Below are 24,000 nucleotides of genomic sequence, written 5' to 3'. Positions count from 1 at the left end.
TAGACTATCTACTTGGGTAAAAACAAGCTTCATTTGACCAAGAAGAGAAACTGGTTAATTTTAGAGTGTACAGAGTTTTTTTTTAAATTGCTGCATCAGTATCTTTACATAGATATAAATCGTGTACATAAAAATATGTATGTATATCAAATAAGGAAACAAAATTTCATTTCAAATGATGTTCTGCTGAGCATTCACCAACCTTTAGGTTTAATCACTGAGTGAGTGTTGTACATTTTCAGCACATTTTTCAAGACTGACAAGCAGAAGGAGGCTGCCTGAAGGTGAATGCGCTTACCTCTTCTTTGCCAATTCTCTCTCCCTAGCCATGCCCTCTTCAGCTTCTCGCTCCAGACGACCCCTCAGCTCATCCAATCTCGCTTTCCACAGCGCCTCTATCTGATACACTTGCTCAGAAACTAGCCGCTTCACCTCTCCCTCGGCACCTCTAGCAGTTGCTGCCTGTTTCCATTGAGACCAAAAGGTTAAAATTAATTAATAAACGAGTGCCTAGCTAACCGAGATAACCAATGCACATCACATAGTTCTTTCAATGACCAAAGATAATTTTTTGTTGGAATAGAAGGTGAGACCTTGATAATGTTAGACTAACGAAACCATGGTTGGTCTCAATAAATTACCATGTGGAAATAGCAAAGTTGTTGATCCTTCTTTTCATGCGATTATGGATTTCCACCAAGTTACGCCTGCTACTACATATTAATTAATTTTTTGTAATTACATTACACATAAAATAAACCAATGAAGTAACAACTACCTACATAATTCTAGTATGATGATAAAGCAACTCTCCCATTTTCACTTCCACACACGAAATTGCACATAGAAGGCAAATTGTCATAAGCTATGCAATGTTGGCCATTTGGTAGAGATATCATGGTGGCATGGGAATAATTTGACTAAAGTTACTTATCTGAAATAAAAATCTTAATATTTACTACCTTAACATAATATGAAATTTATAAAATAATACAATGTTTAAGTTCAATGAGACTACGATATTTGATTTTTAACCCCCTCCCTCATCATGGTAAAAGTTGATCCAGCACACTCCCAATTATCCCGATGGGCTAACGATGGGGAGGGGAGGCACGAATAATTGGAAAACATGAATAATCCAAACTTTCACTAAAAATTCTTGTAATTTTCATAAATGACGTAAATCATACAATGTATTATTACTTACGCACATTGTGCTGGATGAATAAAAATGAGCAAAAGCTTAAACTCACAATATTTGGAGTATTTGCTTCACTTAGCATGAATAAAAATCACGAGCATAAGCATTTGCTTAACTTCTGTATGCATAAAGTGTAGCAAATGCTTCTGCGGGTGAGCATTTGCTCCGTTTTAAATGCTTCTCCTCTGGGCCACATGCACCATAAAGCTTTTCCGCGATGGCGGAGTACATACCTCATGTGTGATTAAAATAGCATTATAAAACCTGTGTTTCTCCATTCCCCGACAATTTCAAGCTGCTTCAAGAAGACAACTTGCAATAGATTGCCAACCATTTCCCTGGAGAAAGCAGTGAGACTCGAGGTGGTGCCCTTTCTTCAGAGCATCGGATAAAAATAATTCTGAGATATATTGCTGATCCAGGTTTCCAAAGAGGTATTATAGAAGAGGTTGGGGTGCATCAGACAACTGTTTCAAGAACTGTGGCAATCGTTATGGAAAAAAATATTGCTAATGCTCATACGTGGATTAAGTTTCCCTCTTCCCAGAATACCATAGATGAAGCAAAACAGCTATGGCAAGCCAAATTCTCTTTCCCTAGTGCCATAGGTGTTGTTGACTGCACACACATCAAGATTCTTAAGCCTGCAGTTCAATCAACAACAGAAAAGTCAACGGAAAAGTCAGAGGCAACTTTTCAGCCTCGTGTTGTAAGTGCATTTGGTTCTTCCTTCAGCACGCTGAAGAGGGCTACTTTGTAGCTGAAATACGTATACGTGTGTTTTCCTCGTTCCCTTGCCGATCCCCGACGACGCTCTCTTGGAGCAAATTTTTTCTCCCGGAACATTGAAGCCATCTATAGGTGACTGAATGCGTGAGTGACTGCTTATTGAGTGCGTGTGTTTCCACAAATCACTGGCTATCCCTAACAGGCCCATCCTGTGAAGATTCCCGGTTTTTTGTGGAGCGAGAATCCTTAGTGGAGGTCCCTACAGCCCCACAAAGGATCTCGTTGTGTATGTTTGTTGTGAGTGAATGTGTGTGTGTATTTTGGGCTTTCCGGTTGAGAGGCTGTTGTTTGGTCCCTGCGGTGAATTACTCCCCCTTCCCGCACACCAACGCAGTGAAAATTTTTGACTTGCAAGGTGGACGAGCCGTGGGAGAATTATACGGCCAATTGAGTATTTCCTTTCTACACTTGAAATTAATTAACCCCAAGTAATATGTCGACCATTAAAGTCATATATGTACAGTGAAACCTCGTTAAAGTGAGTACGGGCTATAGCGACACTCCCGCTATTACGAGAGATAGCCGATGCACCGTCAATTGACCCTATAATAAGCGTGTAAAAAAATTCGTTTTTACGAGGCCCTTTTGGTGTTGGCTCTCACCATAGCGAGGGTTTCACCGCCAGAAAAACTTACATCAAGACTCCTTAATCTCTGTAATTGCTAGCGATCTGTCAGAAATGTAGTTAATTGAGTGCTCAGTCTCAAATTTATGTGGTAAACTGTCGTTCGATAAATAAGTAGTTAATTTTGGTGAAAATATTGTGGTATTAGCATTCATGAATGCTTGATCTTCTTTTGTTCCTTGGGCGGCAGAAAGCTGTCGTCAGCATAACCGCACGTCCATGAGTTACATGAATAGAAAGCATTTGATGGCAGACACCGTGGCCAAAAAAACACCAAACACGTCTAAGCGAGAAAATAAAAATAAAGGAGTAATATGAGAGTGTCGAAATTAATTTATCTTCCTATTCGCTCTTCACAATTAAAAAAAACAAAAGCGCCCAAGGAATGCAGACTATGTAGAGTTATAAGGAGCTTTGTTCTGGTGGTTTTCCCACTCCAATCTACGGGAACTCCTGAAAAAGGGGCTACGCCTAAGCCTAAAGCAGAGTATTTCAGGTATAGATTGCGAATCGAGAATTTCAAGGAGTTCGGAAGGTTGATTACACTAATGCAAAGCACCAAATCTCCCCTTATAATTGCTGGTGATGCCTGCGGTGTAAACCCGAAGTCGTGGAAGAAAGGACTGCGATCATAAGTATCTTAAGGAGTATTCCCCGCGTGGTATAACATAGACGAAACGGAACTTTTTTTACATCCTACTCCCCGACAAAATCCTTGCAGTACGAGGTATTTCTTGCAATGATGCCTCTAAAGGTATGTAGTGCGCCTTAGCGATGATGTAGGATGTACGATGCAATGATACTGAGCGTGAATTGTCCGGATGGACGTATTTATTCTCCGTTGCGGATTCACAAGGGTGAACTATTCACGTCAGGGGTCGGAGTCGTACTGGTGCTCTCTTCCGTCACATGGGTAGCCGAGCATCCCCTGGTGGCCACTGGAAGAACTCACATAACAACTGACTCTTGTTTGCAGTGCCGTGGTAAACTCGGTGTATTATTTCAAATACGTCGCGAGCGTAACACTCAAAAAGGAACTTTTTTTAACAACGGCAATTTTAATCACATAATTTTTCAAGGTTAGCAAACTTTTTACCATAGATAATGAAGATTATTACATTATCTAAAAAGTCTTCCAAGGCAGGAACGTTATACAACCTTCCACCGTTTTCGACTGCAGAAACAAATGCAATATGCCATTTCACTTCACTGGAAACATTTGAGGCATTAAATAACTGCGATACAGTTATATTAGTTAATTTTTGAATTTTCAGTGAAAAATACCAAAATAATAGAATGATTACGTAAATGCACTAATTAAGTGTACAGAAAAATGGCTTCGTCGGTTGTGCATTGGCATAATGATTGACAAAACAATGCTTTGCATGATTTTTATTCAGTGCGGGGCTTATAAATTGTTTGAATAGGAAGTCGTTGTTTGAGTAAGGAAATTTAGTGATGCAAAAAAAATCACCTTTCATCTGGATTTATACTTACGTTTATCGGATAGAAATTTATCTGTCGCCGCACCACTCCTGTTCCTGTATAACAGTTTGCAACAGCTATATTGGCTATTATTTGCTCCACCTCCGGTAAAGCGACAATTCGCTATAGCGAGTGTTTATTGGTGCACTGTGGGGTGTCATTTTATCGAGGTTGCACTGTATGTAAGTATCAAAACTACAAGAGAGAGCCCAGTGTATAGTCATTTTCAAAGCAATAATAAAGATTACATACTATGTATAATATGAATCATGTAATATTTGGCCCTTTGAAATTCTCAAGCAGAAAAACCAATTATTCTACATGCTCAGCCAACAGGTTTTGACGTCTCCATGTTACAGTACTACTGCCAGCAGAAAATTGCATTTTACTACACACTTGTGTGACTGGGCAAGTACTTTCCTACCAAAATTGCAAGATTTTGGAACCTTTAAAATTTTTATTAAAAATTACATCAACGATTTTAATGAATCTTGAATCTTCATAGAATTCAAGTGGACGAAGCGAACAAACTAAAGAACTTAGCTATAGTTTTGTAGAGCCAAAAAAATTCTATATTTCTCACATCGTTTAATCAACTTTAAAAACTCTTGTTTTTTTTAGTTCAAGAAAGAAACTAAACGCAAAAAATGGACTATAGAACTTAGCTTTAGTTTTGTAGAACCAAAAAATATTCTATACTTATCACGTTGTTTAATCAACCTTAAAAACTCTTGTTTTTCTAAGTTCAAGAAAGAAACTAAACAGAACAAATGAATATCACATCAGATGGATGCAGTAATAAAAAAGGCTAAAGATGCCTTGTGATGCGAAAACTCCCCTTTCCGCACGACTCACCTCAGCGAAGGTGGGAGGTAAAAGGGTATTGGTTGTTGCCTTTCACAGAAACAGTTCATTTTTCTCTCCCTTAAGCATGCCGACTTAATCTCTTCACTCTACTTCAATATCCGAGCCATATTGCTTATGCGTGGGGTGGTTCCGAAAAATATCCAAGCCTTAGTATTTTCACTCGAGTAATGCATTAAATGGTCAAGTTGATCTATACATAATCCCTTTTAACATCCTCAGTTTAGTGTTTTAGGTCTATAAAGACAATATTCCGTGCTTTAAATGACGATACTCAAGAATAAAGTTCCAAAAAACTTCATTCAGAGTAGAGTAGATCATTCACGCACGATCGAAAAATCACTCTCATTTCCTTCGTCGCAAAGGTTTTTTTTCCAAGATTTATGCTTAATACTCTTCAAAATTTTCTACTTAATATTGCTGTTCAAATTTTCCGAGTTATATTATTCATAAACGAAAGATAATGTCTATTTTATGTCAAATTTCACGTGAAACACGGGTCGGCCATTTTGCGTTGTAAAACGGTAAGGGTCTTCGATGCTAACCTGGTGATGTGTCAAATAGTACTAAGTATTACATGATAATCTCAAATTTGTACTCCAGGAATACTATGACATCGTATTATAATGGACTCGGAATAAGCAGAAATAAGCACATTCGACTCCTGGTGCCACCAGGTTTATAAATAGAAGAACAAATAGTAAATAATAAACATGGATAACTTTGCAAATCTTACAACAAAACAGAGAAACCGGAGGCAAATGCATACTGAATGAATACTAGCAAATAGTTTGAACTATCATTAATCGAAACAGAATAATTGTCAAATAATAAAATATGATGTGCGACTCCGATACAAAACCTGTAAGTAAGAAAATGAGCTGAAAAAAATTATGAGAGACAGTCCCGACCCCTCCATCTTCACAAACCGAGCTCAGGCTCACGCCCTGGCCACGAGGTTGTAGAGTAGATCATTCGTAAACGTGCTGCATACGTAGATGCACCACGGTGTGCCCTACACATTCGGGTGCCCCACACATGTCTTGCGTCAAGCGCCTTCTGATAAACAACAGTTTTTGTTTTGTTATCAGGCGCAAGATAAAGCGAATGAAGCTAAATAAAAATAGCGAAGCGAAGCAGGGACGTAGCGAGGGGAGTTTTTGGGGGTTAAAACCCCCCCAAAAGTTCAGAGAATCTTTTTATAAAACATTTGGTTATTAATATTAGGGGGACGGATGAGTCACAAAATATTTAACTGTTCACAGAGCCGCAAAACCTACCATTTTGAACCTTTTATCCTAAAAAATGTCTGGGGAGGGCCCCCACACCTCTCGCTTACCTTGGCGAGTTTTCTATACCCTACAGATCCGCCAGAATTAACTGCGCCTATCCTTAATTCCTAGCTGCGCCCTTGAAGCAAAGGAAGAAATACAGCGGATGGTTTACCGACTCGTAAACATACCACATATTATTTACCATGAGAAAATCGTGGGTTTTCACTGACACATGAGAACAAACATCACAAAAACTGAAAGACTGACCATGCGATTTGTTAATCGTTATCACAAATGCAACACGAATTGGAAATTGAATACGTTTAAGCTCAAAAGGGCATATAAGTTGGGATCATGGAATCTTCGGGTTGAGAACTTCCTCATCTTTGAATTTTCCTTTGAATATAGTGGCGTGAATCACTTTCATTATCAGTTTTTTTTATTACCAAACACGTTTCGTTGGATAGTTTAGGTTGGTTTAGGTTTCGAAAGATCATGAACACAGAGCCTACCTTTAGCTGTAAATCATGCCGTGGTAAGCCAGGTGCGTCCAAGGACTTTAAATATTCAGATAGATAGTTGGTGACTTCGTCTTCGTTTATTACATAAAGTTAAAAGATTTGAATTCATGCAGAGTACACGGACATTACTGATAATCAACAATTGCTTGGAGATTTGTTTACACACACGGTAGTTATATGTTTGTTGACAACTCAATTCGAGCTGAGCTTACCTCTAATTCAATTATTTTAATACTATTTTAATATTACTTTAATATTTTTAACATGTTTGAACATTTAATTTTTTTTAAATATTGTTAAAAAGATCAGTCAATACATTAGTAAAAACGAAAAAAAATCTTAATATTTTGACCATCTTAACAATTAACTCCTAAAAACATATCTCTAACATAAAGTTGAATTTTTTTGTGAACTTTTCCTATTTTTTAATGTCCTATATGTTATCCGGGGCTGAGACGAATCCAAAGAGCCTAATGTCACTAAAATCGGTGCAGCCGTTCTCGAGTTATAAGTGTTCTAACTAACACGATTTTCGACTTTCTTTTATATATATAGATTTATTTATACTTGAAATAACGTATACGACAATGCACTCCTTATGCAAGCAATGCAGATGTCATGAGGTTCACGTGTCATCAACATGGCATCGCCCAAGCAATACATTTTTGGCGTGGAATTCAAGTTGAAACTTCAAACTGTTCTAGGGGTAAAATTATTCAGCGCTGAAAGGTAAAATTTGGTGCGAGCCTTTCTTACACCCATTGCTTTATAAAGCAAACATAATATTTGGTAGTGTAATCCCTTATATTCCTCAACATAAAAATAAATGGTAGCATGAGATAAGGAAAAGCTATGAGACCATTGTGTTACCACTTGGTCCCTCTCCAGAAACATCCAATTTCAGACGTGAAGATATGATCTACGCACCTGAATTTTCTGAGTTTTTTCCCGAATCCATTTGTCCCGAGTTGAACGAATCTCCAACCGAGCTCGCTCATGTTCATTGCGTAACTCGATGGCATGATGCTCTTCCATCGCTTGTAGAGTGGCTTTGTGACTTTCCTCAGCCCTTTGAAGCTTCAATATAAGAGCCTCACATTTTTCCGCCACAGCTTTCTTCTCTGCCAATAGCTAGAATTGGATAGAATGAACATTTTTAATTTATATCCTCATGTTCTCATAGAGACACTCCTTAAATACACTACATTGAGTAAAATATGGCTAAAAATTTTACAGTAATATTAGAGCCCACAGCATCTTCATGTAACCCATAAAGTGCTATGAGCATCTTTCATCAAAATTTTAAATCAAAGAATAATATACTCTCACATTGAGGTTCAACTGGCAAAATCTATCAATCACTGTAACCAATTTTTTGCCTAAACTCCATAGTATGTATCTAGTTTTATCTGGTACTGCAACAACTTAAGAGAGGCAAGACATAATGGTTGCAACACTAGTCTACTTACCAGAGCCCAGAAAAATTGCTGATTAATACCCAAATCATTGATAGGAAGAGGCCTAAGAAAATTTTTTGGCATCTGGATGCATAGACCACAACACACCATAAATAACACGAAATTTACAAAGATGGAAGGAAGATATGGAACAGATTAATTAATACGCGGGAGATCAATAGACATAATGGAAGTTGAACAATAAAAGTGAACAAGCTACCAACAAGTGACATTTGGAACTTAGAAAATATGAATAAGGTAAAGAACTACATAACTGGTCTAATAATCAGAAGTGGATGTCAACTGGAAAAAGAATTTCCTGTGTTTCAAAAATGACCACCATGTCTGTGACTTTCATCCTGGAACACATGGAAATTCCAGGATGCTAGCGTGAGAAATGGAAAAGCTATGAGATAAAATAAAGGCCAGTTAACAGAATAAATTAATTAAAGTATGTAAATGCACTGCAGGGAGCACTTAGCATGGGATTGTACTATCCTTTGGTCAGAGGCAGCGGCACTTACAGAAAATATTACATAGCACAAAACCTGGCTAAATTACTGGGAAAATTACTGCGTACACCAGCCAATTTTGAATTAATGTGAAATTTCTGAAATGCACGGTGTAGGAGTCATGTTTCATACACTTTCCTTCCAAGCTTTACTAACTCAATCCATTAATCATTGAGGAAGACATTTTGGGATGCAAAATAGCACGGATATATGTAATATAGAATGGAGAAGTAAGTTCTGAAACAGAGGTGGCTAAGAAACAATTCATCTCAATTTTAATGCACTGTGTGAGGGGGTAGGCTGTTAGTTTTTAAAAAAAATGATAGATAACATCCAATCCATGCTAATATTTTCTATTTTCACAATCATTTCCACAAAATATTTTAGGTAATTTATTTAAATTTTTGCTAATTATTTCAACACACCAGCCTTAACTATTTCAATGAAGTAACAAATATTTCACAAACCTTTTCAATGAACTCTTGATGCCTGGCCATAATTGTGTTATGCTCCTCCTCCAACTTTCTCCGAAGCTTTTCCTTGTCTTTCAAAGATTTCTCCTTCGTTTTCTCCAATTCCTGCTTGAGAAGAGCCAATCCTTTAGCCTGCTCCTTCAATCGCATCTCCTGAATTTGATTTCGTGCCATCAACTCATTTGGATTCTCCGAATTCTCATAAGTTTCACTGGAGTTAGTCCTTTCAGTTGACCTCTTGGCAAAACTGGAAAGACATTTATGCTATTTTACTTTGATTCTTCTCTCTCAGAGATTTATGTAGTATACTTGAATTGATTAAACAGCTTGTGGAATCTGTGATGAGTGGCAGCTACAGCAGACTTCCAAATTGATCAAAAATATGTATTACCTGTTTTAAGTGACAACATCAGTTGCAAATTATGTTTCACAGATTCACTCAAAATATTGGCATCTGAAACCAGAGTGGTACCGAGTACATATCACTCAAATTCATGGCTAAATAAGTACAGCGAAGCTTAAATTAAATAACGTTAATAAATTCTTTTCCACACAACTTTTTATTAGATGAATGCTGATCGATTTCAACACTCGCCAGTCTTTCTCAAAGAAAATACTCATTAAATAAGATAAAAAAATTAGGTGAAATATAAATTACGTAATTCCCTTCAATGACACATGATGTTCAAACTAGTCAGGGTCTACACTAAAAAGATTGGTGGAGTTTACTAAGTTTCAATCTCTTTATTTACCAAAGACTCCATGTAACACTTGGCTTTGCATGTAGTCACATGCATGATTGCAAATTCTCACCAATGATGCAATTCACTAAGAGATTATCATTAGGCTTAACCAAGATTTGAACCCAGATCTCCTGTTTGCCAGTAAGATAAGCTAATATTATCTGTTCACTTCATGTTTGCGGGTGAGCTTTCGTGAGAGCCTGGACACTCTCGGAGGGCATCGCTGATGGGGGAGGGGTTGTGTGGAGAGAAAGGAATAGGAGTGAACTCAACATTGCCAAATGTACACAGCCACCCTAGTTTGTCACTGAAAACGTGCAAGTCATGGGTGGCCACAGGTATTTTGGGCCCGGTGCTGAGACAATGTATCGACTCATTTGGAGGGGATTGAGCATAATCCCTTCACAGAAGCCCATGACATAGTCAGCTACCGCACTGAATGTGGTACCGCTGGTGAAAGGCATACAAAAAGAACGCATGAGGTTTGGCAATGCTGCTCCACAGCACACTGCAGTTTCACTGTGTTGACTAGATGGAGGTTTGAGAGCGAGTGAATTTCCAAAGTGCTGGGCCACGCCTGCCGTCTGCTGATTGGCAAATGGAAAGTCACGTGTCGAGGAACCATCCCTCCTCTCCCTTGCTTTAGCCACACCAGCTCAGCCACAGCTCACAAAATAAAATGAACAGAGTAGAGTTACATGCCCTTCCAAGTTTAATCTCAGACTCGGTTTACTAAACAAAGCGCTGACGTCTCAAGTCCACATTATGGCACAGGACCAACGGCAATAGAAAGATATGGGTTTGAATCCTGGCTGAGCCAAGTGAATTTTTCATGGCAAATTTCATCTTAGGTGTTTTTATTTACCCATGACTTCAAGCTCCCATAAACTTACCTCATAAACTACTTAAAGAAGATATTTCACTTAAAGAAAGCATTTCTCTTGAATCCATGCAGTCTTTTGAATCAATAAATTGTCACAAGTACTTATAACTTAGATATGTTTGGTTGACACTCAGATAGGTTATGTATACAAATTCTATTTTAGTTTGATGCTAGCAGAGGAAACAAAGGCTCAAGGCTCTGGCAAGCACAGGTTTCAAACCTCCCCAATATTATTTTGGATAGCAGTCTATTAGTGTACTCCCTCCAAGGAACTTCTTTCCAAAATGCTCCTCCCTTTCTATTAATACACCTCAAATTTAAGGCTTTGCCAATCACTGGGACATTCTGGCCTAACAACCCTAGTTTTCCAGTTACATATCAAGTTTCCATGCAATAGCAAATCACTGATGAAGATAAAATGAATCAGTCAAGAGAGTAATGAGGAAGCAATTCCATGAGTGGGCAAAAAATGAAGCCCTCTAAAAACCCTAAGAAGAAGATGGGACACCTTAATCAGAGATCACGTAAAGAGGTTTGATGGCCTTGTGAAGACAATCATTGCAGAAGGACAGGTGGAAGGGAGGAAGGGCAAGGGATGACCCCGAATGAGTTACACAGCACATGTCTTAAAAGGTACTTGGCAAAGGTAAATATAAAAAGGTAGGCAGATAGGAAAGTGCAGAGGAGAGCTAAGTCAAACCAATCTTTGCATTACTGACTAGTATTGATGAACGTAGGAATGCCAGGAGATATGTACTTTGAAATGTTGCACCCATCAATAGATCCCAAGGCACCTATGTAGATAGGGCAGAATGGAGGGAGACCACCCGGCTGGAAGCCCGAATAGCCTTTTTAGTAGAGATGTGCGAATAGTATCCGCGCATACTCGAATACCTCTAATACTTTGATATTCGAGAACTCGAATAGTTATGCTAAAGGTACCGTCTCGAATACCTCGAATTTCACGTCATACACTGTCGCACACACGTCGTTGGTAGTTGACCAGGAAAAATGTAGAGAACTGTAGTCGTTTAGTGCACGCAGCACCGTTTTAGGCAAGTTGACAAATTACATCAAATTCGTGGATTAGAGCAGGGAAAAGAGTTTGACGTGGGGAACCGAAAATGATTGGGTGAAAAAATTCGAAAATCCCCGGTTTCCCCCACCAGGAGAACCTCAGTGCCATGGGATAGCAACCTTAGGGCATTTCCCACGATCCACTATCCCCCTCCATTCAGCACTTGCCTCACCCACTCTGACCCTTTCCCCTTCTCCGAAATCAAACAAAAGGTCCCAGCTCACGCAGTGATCGTATTACGAAGACCTTAACTTCGAAAAAACTATCAAGTTACACGAGAAAAATAAAAACGTGTTTCACGCCCTCCCCTCTTTTCTCACCCACTGACCCAATAGGTGCATAACACTGACCTTTTTCAGCCTACCTGCTTCAAAGTTCCCAGTTTCTGGAGGTCAACTGCTGCATGAATCACCTATTAGCCCAAAAGATGTCTAACAATGACTTTCGGCAATTGATATTACACCTTTAATGGATTGAAATATTAGTAATGTGCGCGTAATTTGAAAAAGAATAAGACCAAACGCGACGCATTTCTGACTTTACTTAAGCATTTTACAGGAGGAAATAAATGTCAAAATACGACGGAGACTTAGCATTCTGGGGAGACTCGATATGAGCAGCAGGGCTTCTCGGAAGTTGATGCAGTATTTTTTCTGAAAACATATATCAAGTTACAATTTATTAGTTGTGCTATAAATCTCTTTTGTCACAGCCACAGACGAAGGGATATTTTCTCAGGATATTTAGTTTCTCCCTGCATTCGCATTTGCAATTCGAATTCATCTTCTTATCTTGTGAGAACATACAAAGATGGACTGAAAATAATTGAAGAAAATCCGGAGGAGAAGCGCGTGTATTTTGCAAAACGCCTCAGATGGTCCGCTAGCACTTGACAGCAGGAGTGGGGGTAAAGCGAGCTACCTGTTGAAAGTAAGAAGTTGGATGAGGCCGAGTATCAGATGGACATGCCGCTGAAATGGCGTTTGGTAGATAAGAATGTATACATCAGACAGAAATCCATCGTGGCAGTGTAAATGCCGAGACGGCATGCAATCATTTTTCGCGAGGTGGTGTGTCCCCTTAGAATATTTGAAAAAGATGTTAGTTGAATCAACTGTATGCCTAATTGTTTCCATAAAATTAAAATATTCCATTAATCAGCAAAATTCCTGTTCGAATTCTTTAAAGGAAATCAAACTTACTCCCCATTATCTTGTGTTTCCTGCTGCATAGGCAGCCGAGTCAAACATTCCCTCATTCATCGTTTAGTATTCGAGGTATTCGAATATTCAAGCAATGATTTAATATTCGAATTCGATATTCGAGTTCGAGAAATCTGCTATTCGACCCATCTCTAGTTTTTAGACTACCCACACTTTCATAGGTATTCGCATGATGATTCGCTACTAATTTCAGAAGTGCAAATGATTTTTATAATTGACCATATCTAGCATAAAATTTCAATACAGCTAAAATTAAATTTTTAAGTACTTCAGGCAAAACTCATAATCTCTGCACCACCAAATACTACGACTTCATTTCCTAAAACTGATCCCTCCTCCGGTATAACAGTTGCATCCCATTCAAAAAGAATAAGAACTCACATACAGAATGGCATTGTACAAATGGTAACTTGGAGTACTACAGGACAAACAGAAATGCTTTCAGAATTATTTCACTTCCATAAATGTAAACCATTTCGATCTAAATTTACCTTCCAGAATCTGGCATTGGCAGACCTTCCCCAACAGCCTGGATAGGGGTGGTGCAAGACTGATCCACATCATCCAGAAATGAGAGGAGTTCCCTTTGGATGGAAACACCATTACATATGCAGTTAATTTATGCAATTTTTAAAAAAATAATGATGATATTGATGATATTATTGTTGTTATTATTATTATTGATGATAACAATGATGATATTATTTTACTTCAACTCAAGGAAAGAAGTAAAAATAGTTTTTAATGTCATCAAAATAATAAAGTTACTCTGAAGAAACTAAAGAAAGAAATAAAAAAAAACAATAATTTTTATAAAACAATAATAACAAATATGTTAGGAATAATATAGTTTGGTCCAGCCAAGCCCTTAAAGACTGGTCAGTAAATGCCATTTTTAAATTCAGTAGGAGATGTATGTTCGCTTATTAGAAATAACTGTATTACATGAAATAACATTTATAACATTTTTTGAATCAATAGTTATCGAAAAGTCTCAAAAAATAGCTTGCAATACAAAAAGGAAACAAAAAAATATGATTTAAATATATGTCCCTACACAACATCAGCTACAGTTAAGAAAAAAATGTGGACATATGTACATAAATAAAATATGTATATCTAACTTACGTTGCATTTTTTTCACTCGATAATAGATATATTAAGTCTCAATAAAATATATACATGTACCAATTATTTCGTACATCATTTATATATATTTTTCATACAGCCATTGTCTGAATAGTAATTTTAACACTGAAATTTTTTCTAGTGATAATATCAATTGAGGTCTAACAACTTAGGAACTAAACACTACGTTATTAATAAAATTGCAGCATTTTTTAGTGTATTCCCTCACCCCAAAATATCTGGTAACCCCCCAAAAATTCCTATGAAAATCCTCCGTACTTACCTGCAGAACTTCTCCTGCCAAGGACTTTTCGCTCTAAGTATTTTCGCACAAAGGCCTTCGACTCAAAGACTAGGAGACTCTAAGCCTCGGAACTCTGGCAACCGAACCTGCCATACCATCACTTCAACAGTTATACAGCAGTTGAGCGGAGAGATATCTGGATTTGGAAATCCAGGGGAGAGTTGGTGCTGAGGCATAATCTGCAGTTTGGAGTGACAACTAGTCCACTGCTCACCCATCAAAACTCTCTCTCTCTCCCTCCAAGACCTCATCCTACCATGTCCTCCCCCTCCTCGACTTCCAATGACCTCCTGGCTGAATGTCCACCACCCCACCTGGCAGCAGTCACCACCGAGAAGACTGTGGAGAAGGTGGTCTACCGTGCAGAGTATGCTTTCTCCCGACTATGCTTGGATGACGAGCACTGTTCTGGAATTTCCTGTCAACACGGCCAGTGCCAGGAAAATTGGATTGTTTGAGCTGACTGGATGTTTCCTCACCCTCGAAATAACCTCAACTCCATTGCTAAGGGTTTCCCCTCCTTTTGCTGCCTCGGACCTGCCCTCTCTCTTGAATGGGCTCTCGCCGCAGTCACACTCCTCCACCTCTGACAGCGATTCTCAACTTACTTTTTGGTGCTGACACAATCACCATTTGTACTTTCATATTGATTAAGGCTCGTTTCGAGAATATTAGCTTATTAATGGTTATTATTGAAATACTTCTTAAGTTGAATATTTATACATAACTTCAAATGCCAGTTAATGAACATGACATCTAATTTTGACACAATTTTTTCTCTTGCTGGTTATTATTCTTGTCTTAGTGGAGTTTTCCCTCACTTGATCAATGACAGATGCCAGAAGTTCCCTGTGCCTGGGCTTATGTTAGGAATTGCCAAGATTTGGCAACGTACCGCCACAAAATTGTTGGGAAAAAACTCGTTAGGTAACTACTTCTAATGGAACAAACTATAACTTTCTTACCATTGATTGTAAACTCTCTGATCAACATTCAGTGTGTTGTGATGGCTATGCCCAGTTAAGCCCATAGGAGTGGGGCTGTACGTGGTTCATGCTTTTTCTTTTTCTAATAAAATGCATTCCAAATATTTTGACAATACGATTCAACAAAAATAACTTTCTTCATTCAAATATATTTACATCCCCAATATAAATCAATTCATTATAAAATGTGTTGATTGCATTATAAAGAAAAATTATTTGAATATTTTTACAATATTAGCAAACCTTTTGGTACACCAAGAACGAATAACAACTAAATGTATACAGTAGTCATAACTAATTAAGGGATCCTAATTTGCATCTATGCCATAATGAATTACTTTCCTTTGCACGGTATTCTTTTAACTATAAATTTTTAACAAAATATGGATGAAATAATTTTTTAAAGGTAAAAAAGTGAGGTAAATATCACTAATATGATCCTCACTTTGTTCCATGTTTTTTTGTAATTTGATTGGTTTCAACAAAAAGGAAAACAGAATTAATAATGACATGAGATGACTGTGACATTATAAACAATTTAAGTTTTTCCTGGTGAATACTTCTGACAAATATTTCTCGGGTTTGTATCCATTTGCTTTTATGCAACGTCGGCTTGCATAAAAGCTTTAACCTGGATGCAAACCCAAGAAATATTTGTGACATTATAGATCACACCACTTGCCCTATCTATAACTTCTTTCTGATTTATTTCTGAGTATATTTAACACAGCTATTGACATATTTTTAAAGAAGCCTATAACACAGCAATTCAATGAAGGGTCAAAAGTTTTATTCCCACAAATGCAGTTGACAAATATTTTACTCACTTTAGTTTCACTCTGGGTGTATGCTCCAATTCTGAACCAGTCGGGGGTGGCCTTGCAGACAGCAAAACTGTGGAAGGTTATCGGTAAAGATAGAATGCAAAGTAAGAGGTCATTGATAAAAAAATATAAGAATTATCCCAAGTTATCAGTAGAGAGAAGCAATGGAATACCTCCTCATATCCCAAATCAAACGTACCCTCATAATAACCTAGTATGTACTCATCTTCATTGAATTTCCCCACTTAGTGACAATATATTCTAGGAATTTCCAGATTTATTTATCCAAATATAACTATGAGTTTAAACCTGGTAAATAAATAAATAAACTTCATGCGGAGTAACTGAGTAACAGTGGTGTCTGATGCTTTCTCGGCAGACGTATTGGATTATTCAAGGCTTCAGGCATCTAGGGCTGGATTAAAACTTGGTACCCTAGAACTTTGGCAATTAAAATTTTAAGCCATTGAATAACCTGAGTAGCCTTCAAAAACCAAATACATATTACTGATGGTATAAGCAGGTTCAACAACTTTTCACCAGACAAATCTTTTTTCCACGTATGTATGCAATTACCCAAAGTAATCTATCACGTGCAGGAACTGTAATCTAATCTATCAAGTGAATCCTTTGTCAGGAAATCAGGCCATATTCAGAATTTTCAATGATTTTGTTAAAAGAAATGCTGAGTCAAAATGACTGGAATGAATATTCACTCTGTAGATGGACAATGCAGTGCTTCTAGCGATCCATGCATACTTGCCTGATTAAAATATTTTGGGGTCTACTGGTGATCAATAATTGTGTGTGATCTACAACCCTGTGCTTGAGTGTGTGCCCGTTTGACTACCAAAGCTCATCTACAAATGCTAAACGTTACCTGGCTCACTTTCTTCTTTCTCCAGAACTTTTAGGGTGGACAATATATCACCAAAAGTGGAGTCATCATCAGAAAACTGATCATTCTTGTCATTGCCAAAATTTTCCATTGAAAGGCATGATTTTTCCTTCTGATTCATTCCAGCTTCATTGGTAAAAGTTTCATTGAGGGATGTAACTGGACGACGTGAGCTCTCACATGTTGTACTAGACACTTTCACATCATAGGAAGCCATTGATGAATCAGAATGAAACATATCACCAAAAAAATCATCGCTGGAACTGGTATCACAATTGGTCGGAGTATCCTGACCGTTCTCTGCTTCCTTATTAACAGCCTCATGATCAGATGACCCTTCTATAGACGAAGGCCTCTCATCAGTCACTTTACTGCTTTTGTCCGTTTCTTGTCCATTTCGTAGCTTTACACCATTCTCCTGGATACTTATTATTTGGGCTATGTCTTCCTGCAAACACTCTCGAGACATTTTCAGAATTTTGTCGACTTCCTTGATCTGCGAGGTTATCTCGGCCCTCGTGTCTTCTACAATGTTCTTTTCCAGTGAGTCAGATGACATTGCAGATGGGGAGGATTCTGATGTCACTTCCTCGTATTCCATACTCTGGTCATGGCATTCACTCCCTCCCTTTTTACTTTCATCCACATTGCAGAGGACTTCAAATAATCTGATTTCACTATGAATCCCAGCAAAAGAGGCGGGAAAATCATCGTCTAACAGGGACGAGAGATGATTTAATGGACGAGGCAGACATTTTCTATTATTCTTAGGATCATCTTGACGATTATGCTTATTACAGGAGATCATTTCATCCTCTATGTCCACCAGGAGTGATATCAGATTATTCTCCATAGTATGTTTTTCTACATTTTCGTCTGAACTTTGTTGCATTGATTCTGATGCAATACACTGATTTTCAGATAAATCCATCAATAAGCCACCATTCTTGATCACATTTTCAAGATTTCCAGATGTACTTGGAGATTTTAATAATCTATTATTACTGTCTGATAAATTTTTTCCATCATTTACGCCCAAGTCTTTCTTTTTAACATAACTGGAAACACCAAGTGCACGGCTAACATCATCTTTTTCACACTCGAGGTGCTCACGCGATGAACCATTTGAAAGGCCTGAGCAATTTATATGTTTTTGGTGATTGACTCCATAGATTACAACTTCTTCAGTTTTCTTTTGAATCTCACCACCTTTCAAAGCATTGTGGTAGAGGTATTTAAGACCAACAGAAGGAGTTTCACATCTTATTCCTTCATGTGTACAAAACGAGTCTTCCTTCAGAATGCTACTTCTTGTAGGAATCCCTCGTGATGAATGAGGAGTCTTTTCGAGTTGACCTTCAGTTTCATTAGAAGTAATATCCTCAGTGCTTATGGTGGACTTTTTTGATCCGAGACTGGCCTGAAAATTTTTAAATTGTTATTGAATTTAAAAATTGAGTTAAAAATTGAAAAAGATAATCACTTCCAACCAAAATGTAGAATGTATTGGTCACAGCTCAGCTGGATCATCAGTTGGAGCTCTGGACAAAGACTCTCTATGATAAATGGTCATCATAGTTTTCCTATCACCAATTGTCATTTAATCAGACTATTTAGATGCAAATAATACAAACGAGAGTGATAAGGTTTATTGTAAATGCCAAATGGGGGAACTACAACGTTTTTTTTTTTTTAGTGGACATATAATCACTTCTGAGTTTATACATAGAGCAACTAGTAAATTTTGCTAAAAGAACAGGAACAACTACTCAGTAAGAACAGCAATATTCACAATAATAATTTAGGGCATAAATCTGAGATACATATGTATGCCCTAAAGTACCTTAATGTGCATATTAAAGTCTCTTATATAATGAACCAAACATGATTTTACATACTACCAGAAAACATATATGCATATATAAAGCATTGATAAATTAAACCTGCAAAAGAAGATAGTCCATTCCTTGTTGATAAAAAGAGTACTTTTATCATTTCAATGAATATTGAACTGCATCCTTATGATTGCAGTAGAGAAATTATTATGTATTTAGTACTTGTACAATTATGTATTTGCCCAATTTATAAGGTAAATGTATCATTTTGGGGTTTGTAGAGCATAAAATACTGATATTACCAAGTAACATTATCTATATGATGGTAATATATGTTAAACAAAACATGCAATTGTACTAGGGGTCATATGAAAAGTAAGGTCTCCAAATTTTTTTTCATAGTTGCTGAGATCAAAGCATATTAAGTACATGGTTAGAAGCCTTGAACATTCAACTGTTTTTCTATGTAGTCGCCTTTGTGCTCGATGACTTTCCCCATCCGTGAGACACAATTTTGTACCCTCTCCTTAAACCAGCTTCCCGTAGGTAGGCAAGAACCACTTCTTGAATGTCGTCATTGTCGCCCTCCTAAATCTTTTTTAGGACTGGAAAGAGATGATATTCACGGGGAGCGATATCTGGACTGTGAGTTGGGTGATCAATCACCTTCCATCCAAATTTCTCAATGAGTGACATGTTTTTGTGGTTCACACCCTTATCCCTTGCCGGCATCACACCTTATCCTGGTGCAATCGAATGCTTTTTGTCAACCTGCCGTGTCTTTTGCTCTGGATGGCCCTTCAAAGTTCGCTCAGGGTCTCACAGTTCCTTGTGTGGTTGATTTTTGTATCCTTGGGTATTAAATCAACCAGCAGAACACATTTCCTGTCCCAGAAGACATTGGCCAAAATCTTGCCTGCTGATTTTGAAAATTCCACTGCTCATCATGAACGTTGAGGCAGCAAGCAGTAAATTTTCTGAACCACTTCCATACATTTTGCAAGTCTATGCACTTTGGACAACACAATTCTTCCAACTGAAAATGAATTTCAATTGGAGCAATTATTTCCGCTTCCAGAAACTTAATGACAGACCGCAGTCCATACTTGGCGGGAGCAGCGAACTGGATGCCCATCCCAAATGAGTGCTTTGCTGATAATTATCTTGTTAATGAGAAACTGTTTATGAGACTGCAAGGGGGAAGGACCAATAAACATGACAGGTTGGCTAGATTTTGCATAGTGCTGCATGCTGCGACGCCTAGGGTTTGGAGACCTTACTTTTCCTTAATCGTACCATCAAAACAATTCCATTCCATAATTCACATGTAAGTAGAAGGAAGAATGACATTCTTGACAATTCCTACAAGCTACAGCTCTATCAGAAAGGTTCACATCATTGGTCCAGTAAAATTTATGATGCTCTTGCTCGAGTGTTAAAAAACATTACCAAAATTTATGACTTAAAAATAGCATCTAAGATTTAAAAAAATAAAACATGGTTTATAGTCTGTGGAAGAGTATCTTGTAAATAAAATATTATATTGACTAACCTTTCAATTCAAGCTACTCTTGGCAACAATTTATGCATGTAATTGAAGAGTTTGATATTTGCATAAACAAACCACTGAGAGCAATAAAAAAACTATTATTATTACATATTTTTTGTACTTGTACACTAATTTATTTCTTTAATTTTACTTAATTTTAATTTACTTGGTTTACTAAATTATTTTGGCAAGCCTGACATCCAATTTCTTAGATAAAAGATTTTTATATCACTATAGTCTTTCCTCTATCAAAATTGAATTCTATCATAAAAGTCAGAAGATGTCTTTAAAGTTATGGTTCCATTCCCACAGAGTTCACTCAAGTATCAAAAATAAAAGGATATCCAATTACAAAGATATTCAAAAGCTAGAATAATATAGGAAAAGAAGTTAGTGCAGCCAGTAGAAGGAAAAAGGCCTAGAGAGATTCTGTCACAAAAATCAGATAAAACCGCATAATATTGCCTATAGACATCCAGGGCTGATCACAAGAAGTAGATAGCCATTTCAAACGAACCCTAAACAGGCTTGATGGCAATACAACCAGGCATACAAGCATTTTCCAGCAATGATGATACAGTTATGTGAAAATATAAGCTACCCAAGGACTGGTTATATTTGAAATTATGACCTAACTAGCATTTCAATGTGGTTAATATTTTTTATGGGGCCCAAACAATATTTCCAGCAATTAATGACAATAATTAATGAGTGTGAAACATGGATGTTAAAAAAAGCAAAAAAGTCAGGAGAAGAAGCATTGGAAATGTGGGGCTATACAATAATGATCAATATAAATTAGATCGACCAAGTGCAAAATGAGTAAGTGCTAAGAGAAAGGCTGGGACATAGGGAAATCTTCTAAAACGCAGGTGAAGAAGGTGTGACAATTATTTCAGCCTTATCACAGTGAATGATGGTCTGATGAAGACAATCATTGAAATTGAGTGGACGAGGCAAAGGGTGGCCCTGAATTTTGCATAGGACAAGAGTTCAAGGATGTAGAAGAAAAGAAATATATAAACATGAAGAGGCTAGCATATAGCAGAGTGGAATGGAGAGCTGAGTAAAACTAATTTTCAGATGCTGACTTATGACGATGGTGAACGCTAAAAACTAGAGGAAATAAAAATTTGGGGACCAAAGCCAAAAGGGAAGCCAAGGGCTGGATTACTGGAGATTAAGAAGGATAAGAAGAGCCACAGGAGGGTAAAAGATCTAGCTCGGGATCTATCAGATCGAGATGGAGAGAAGTGGAGGCTTGCAGTAATACCAATCTAAGGATTGCGATACAATGTATGTGTATGTAGATTTAACTATTTCTTATAAAGGGCTATAAGGGAAAAGTTTAAATTTTAAACAAGATTGTCTCATATTGAATGAAAATTAAACTATGTTTTTCCGTATTAAAGATTGTTTGAGTTTCCAAAGCTATTTTTGTGTCCCATTGAGACTGCAAATGGGTGCCAAAGCACTGAATGCATGTATGATAGACATGAATATGGCTATAACTAACATTAGTTAGCCATAACAACCAGTGGCGCAGCGAGGGGGGGGGTTTTGGGGGATAACCCCCCCCCCCCCCCAGAGCTCAGAGAAATTTTAAAGTTTAATCCATTTTACTTATTTGGATCAGTATTACTTATATAATAGTGTAAATATTAATAAAATATCCCTAAGAAAGCCGTAAAACTCGCCATTATTCTTAAAATTTTTCTGGAGGGCCCCCGCAACTCCTGCTTACCCTGGTGGGTATGCAATACCCCCACACCCGTAAGTATTAGATGCGCCTAAAACCCCCCCTAGCCTTAATTCCTAGCTCTGCCCCTGATAAGAACATCATGCAGCTATCGTAGCTATATATGTAGTCGCTAATCTCTTTAAAAAATTTAAGTCGGTGAACAACACCAGTTAATCATGATTAAGGTGATTGAGTTGGCTGCCCATTGAGTTTTAAGATAAAATACTTAATTGTTACTCCACGGGAATGACACAAAAACTTTCTTCTTTTTTTAGTTCTTAGTAGGTATGTTTCAGTATACTCGTAGTGGTCAGCGAGTTACGATACATTTTAAATGAAGATATTTCTGCATAAACCTCAGACCGATCACCATTACTGTTGACAAATATGGACCACAATCATCTTTACTTACTTCCTGATTCCATTGTAATGCAGGGGATAATAACAGAAAGGACTGGGAATAAGCTGTTTAAAACAAATAATAATGCCAATATGAAGAAATTTCCCCTCTGACCGAAAAAGATGACTGATGTAACAATCATCAAGTTTATTTCACGTACTTTACCTTAATACAAACTTCCAAAAAGTTGCACCTTTAAAACTTACGTCATATACCTTGAAGTGATCAGCCAATCTCGATTGTCCACCAACATTATATTTCTCCTGATTAGTAATTCCACTTGCTGATTTAGGTCTCCCAAAATTTTCGAAGCGCTTATCTTGCTAGTTAAAAAATGAATAATAGTAATTCAGCACATCTTTACTCAATTTCAAAAGCAAAAAAGGGTAAGTTAACCTTACCATAATTCTATGATTTCCATTAGCAGAATACGGTCGCCCGTGGGCTGCGCTGACTTTTGTAGCTGACTTATCACAACCACTTTTGGGTCTTGGCCTAGGATTGACCTAATCTCAAAATAAAATATAAGGAAAACAACATCTGAGGTGAGACAAAAATGCATACATTTTCATCAATATCAAGCAAAGATAAATATTTATGACATTGAAGTTCATGCCTTTTTTCCCCTGAGACACAATCCATTGTCTTCAGACATATTTGAAAAATAAATAGGAAAAATTGTCCCGACCACGTTTTCTCACAACCTTTAGATCAACACAGTTCGGAGTACATGAAACCACTTATATGACGATTTCATGTCACTGAAATTACGAGGAACTACGGATTATTGACTGATTGACCAGCAGTTTCTACGAAACCCATTTATGAGCAATAAAACCGTGATACGCATGTACACCTGCCAGTGACACAAAACAACCTGAACCAAAACCAAACGACCCCACGCGACCCAATGTTTACAAAAGTTGGTATCATAGCAACGCGAGCTCTGAGAACAAACTCGGAAACGGAATCGCCAACACTTTCATATTCCGCCTCATGATTATCTTGAAGAGATCTAATAAACTTGCCGATAAATGTCAGAATCATTTGGTATGAAAAATGTGATAATGGTTCATAGGTCACATTAGACGCGCTGTGACACTAAGGAAGGGCGAAAGGTTAATTTTTAAAGTCTATAGGGTTGGTGTCTTGTACCCGCTGAAATGTTTTTCGGTGTTTTTTTTTTTTTTTAACATCATCCGAACTG

At 37.5% G+C, this 24,000-nt stretch overlaps 1 protein-coding gene across 2 annotated transcripts in view; it reads right to left on the bottom strand.

The window, feature by feature from the left end:
• LOC124168984 (centrosomal protein of 131 kDa) overlaps positions 1–23,913 on the bottom strand; it is a 36,203-nt gene extending 12,290 nt beyond the window's left edge. Inside the window, exons 1-9 of one of the 2 annotated variants that reach the window (XM_046547411.1) lie at positions 23,410–23,913; positions 23,195–23,299; positions 23,000–23,116; positions 17,251–18,688; positions 16,374–16,440; positions 13,620–13,712; positions 9,196–9,448; positions 7,687–7,890; positions 299–462 (exon numbers count right to left, since the gene is read on the bottom strand). In XM_046547411.1, coding sequence (XP_046403367.1) covers positions 299–462; positions 7,687–7,890; positions 9,196–9,448; positions 13,620–13,712; positions 16,374–16,440; positions 17,251–18,688; positions 23,000–23,116; positions 23,195–23,299; positions 23,410–23,448 — 2,480 coding nt within the window. In that variant the 5' untranslated portion in view covers positions 23,449–23,913. The remainder of the gene's footprint in view (positions 1–298; positions 463–7,686; positions 7,891–9,195; positions 9,449–13,619; positions 13,713–16,373; positions 16,441–17,250; positions 18,689–22,999; positions 23,117–23,194; positions 23,300–23,409) is intronic. The other variant, XM_046547412.1, reaches the window with a different exon arrangement.
• Positions 23,914–24,000: the final 87 nt, after the last annotated feature.

Source organism: Ischnura elegans, chromosome 12 (assembly GCF_921293095.1).
Source record: "Ischnura elegans chromosome 12, ioIscEleg1.1, whole genome shotgun sequence".
Taxonomy (NCBI): Eukaryota; Metazoa; Arthropoda; class Insecta; order Odonata; family Coenagrionidae; genus Ischnura; species Ischnura elegans.
The sequence above is the reverse complement of the archived record's forward strand: the minus strand, read 5'-3'. Positions and strand labels throughout refer to the sequence as shown.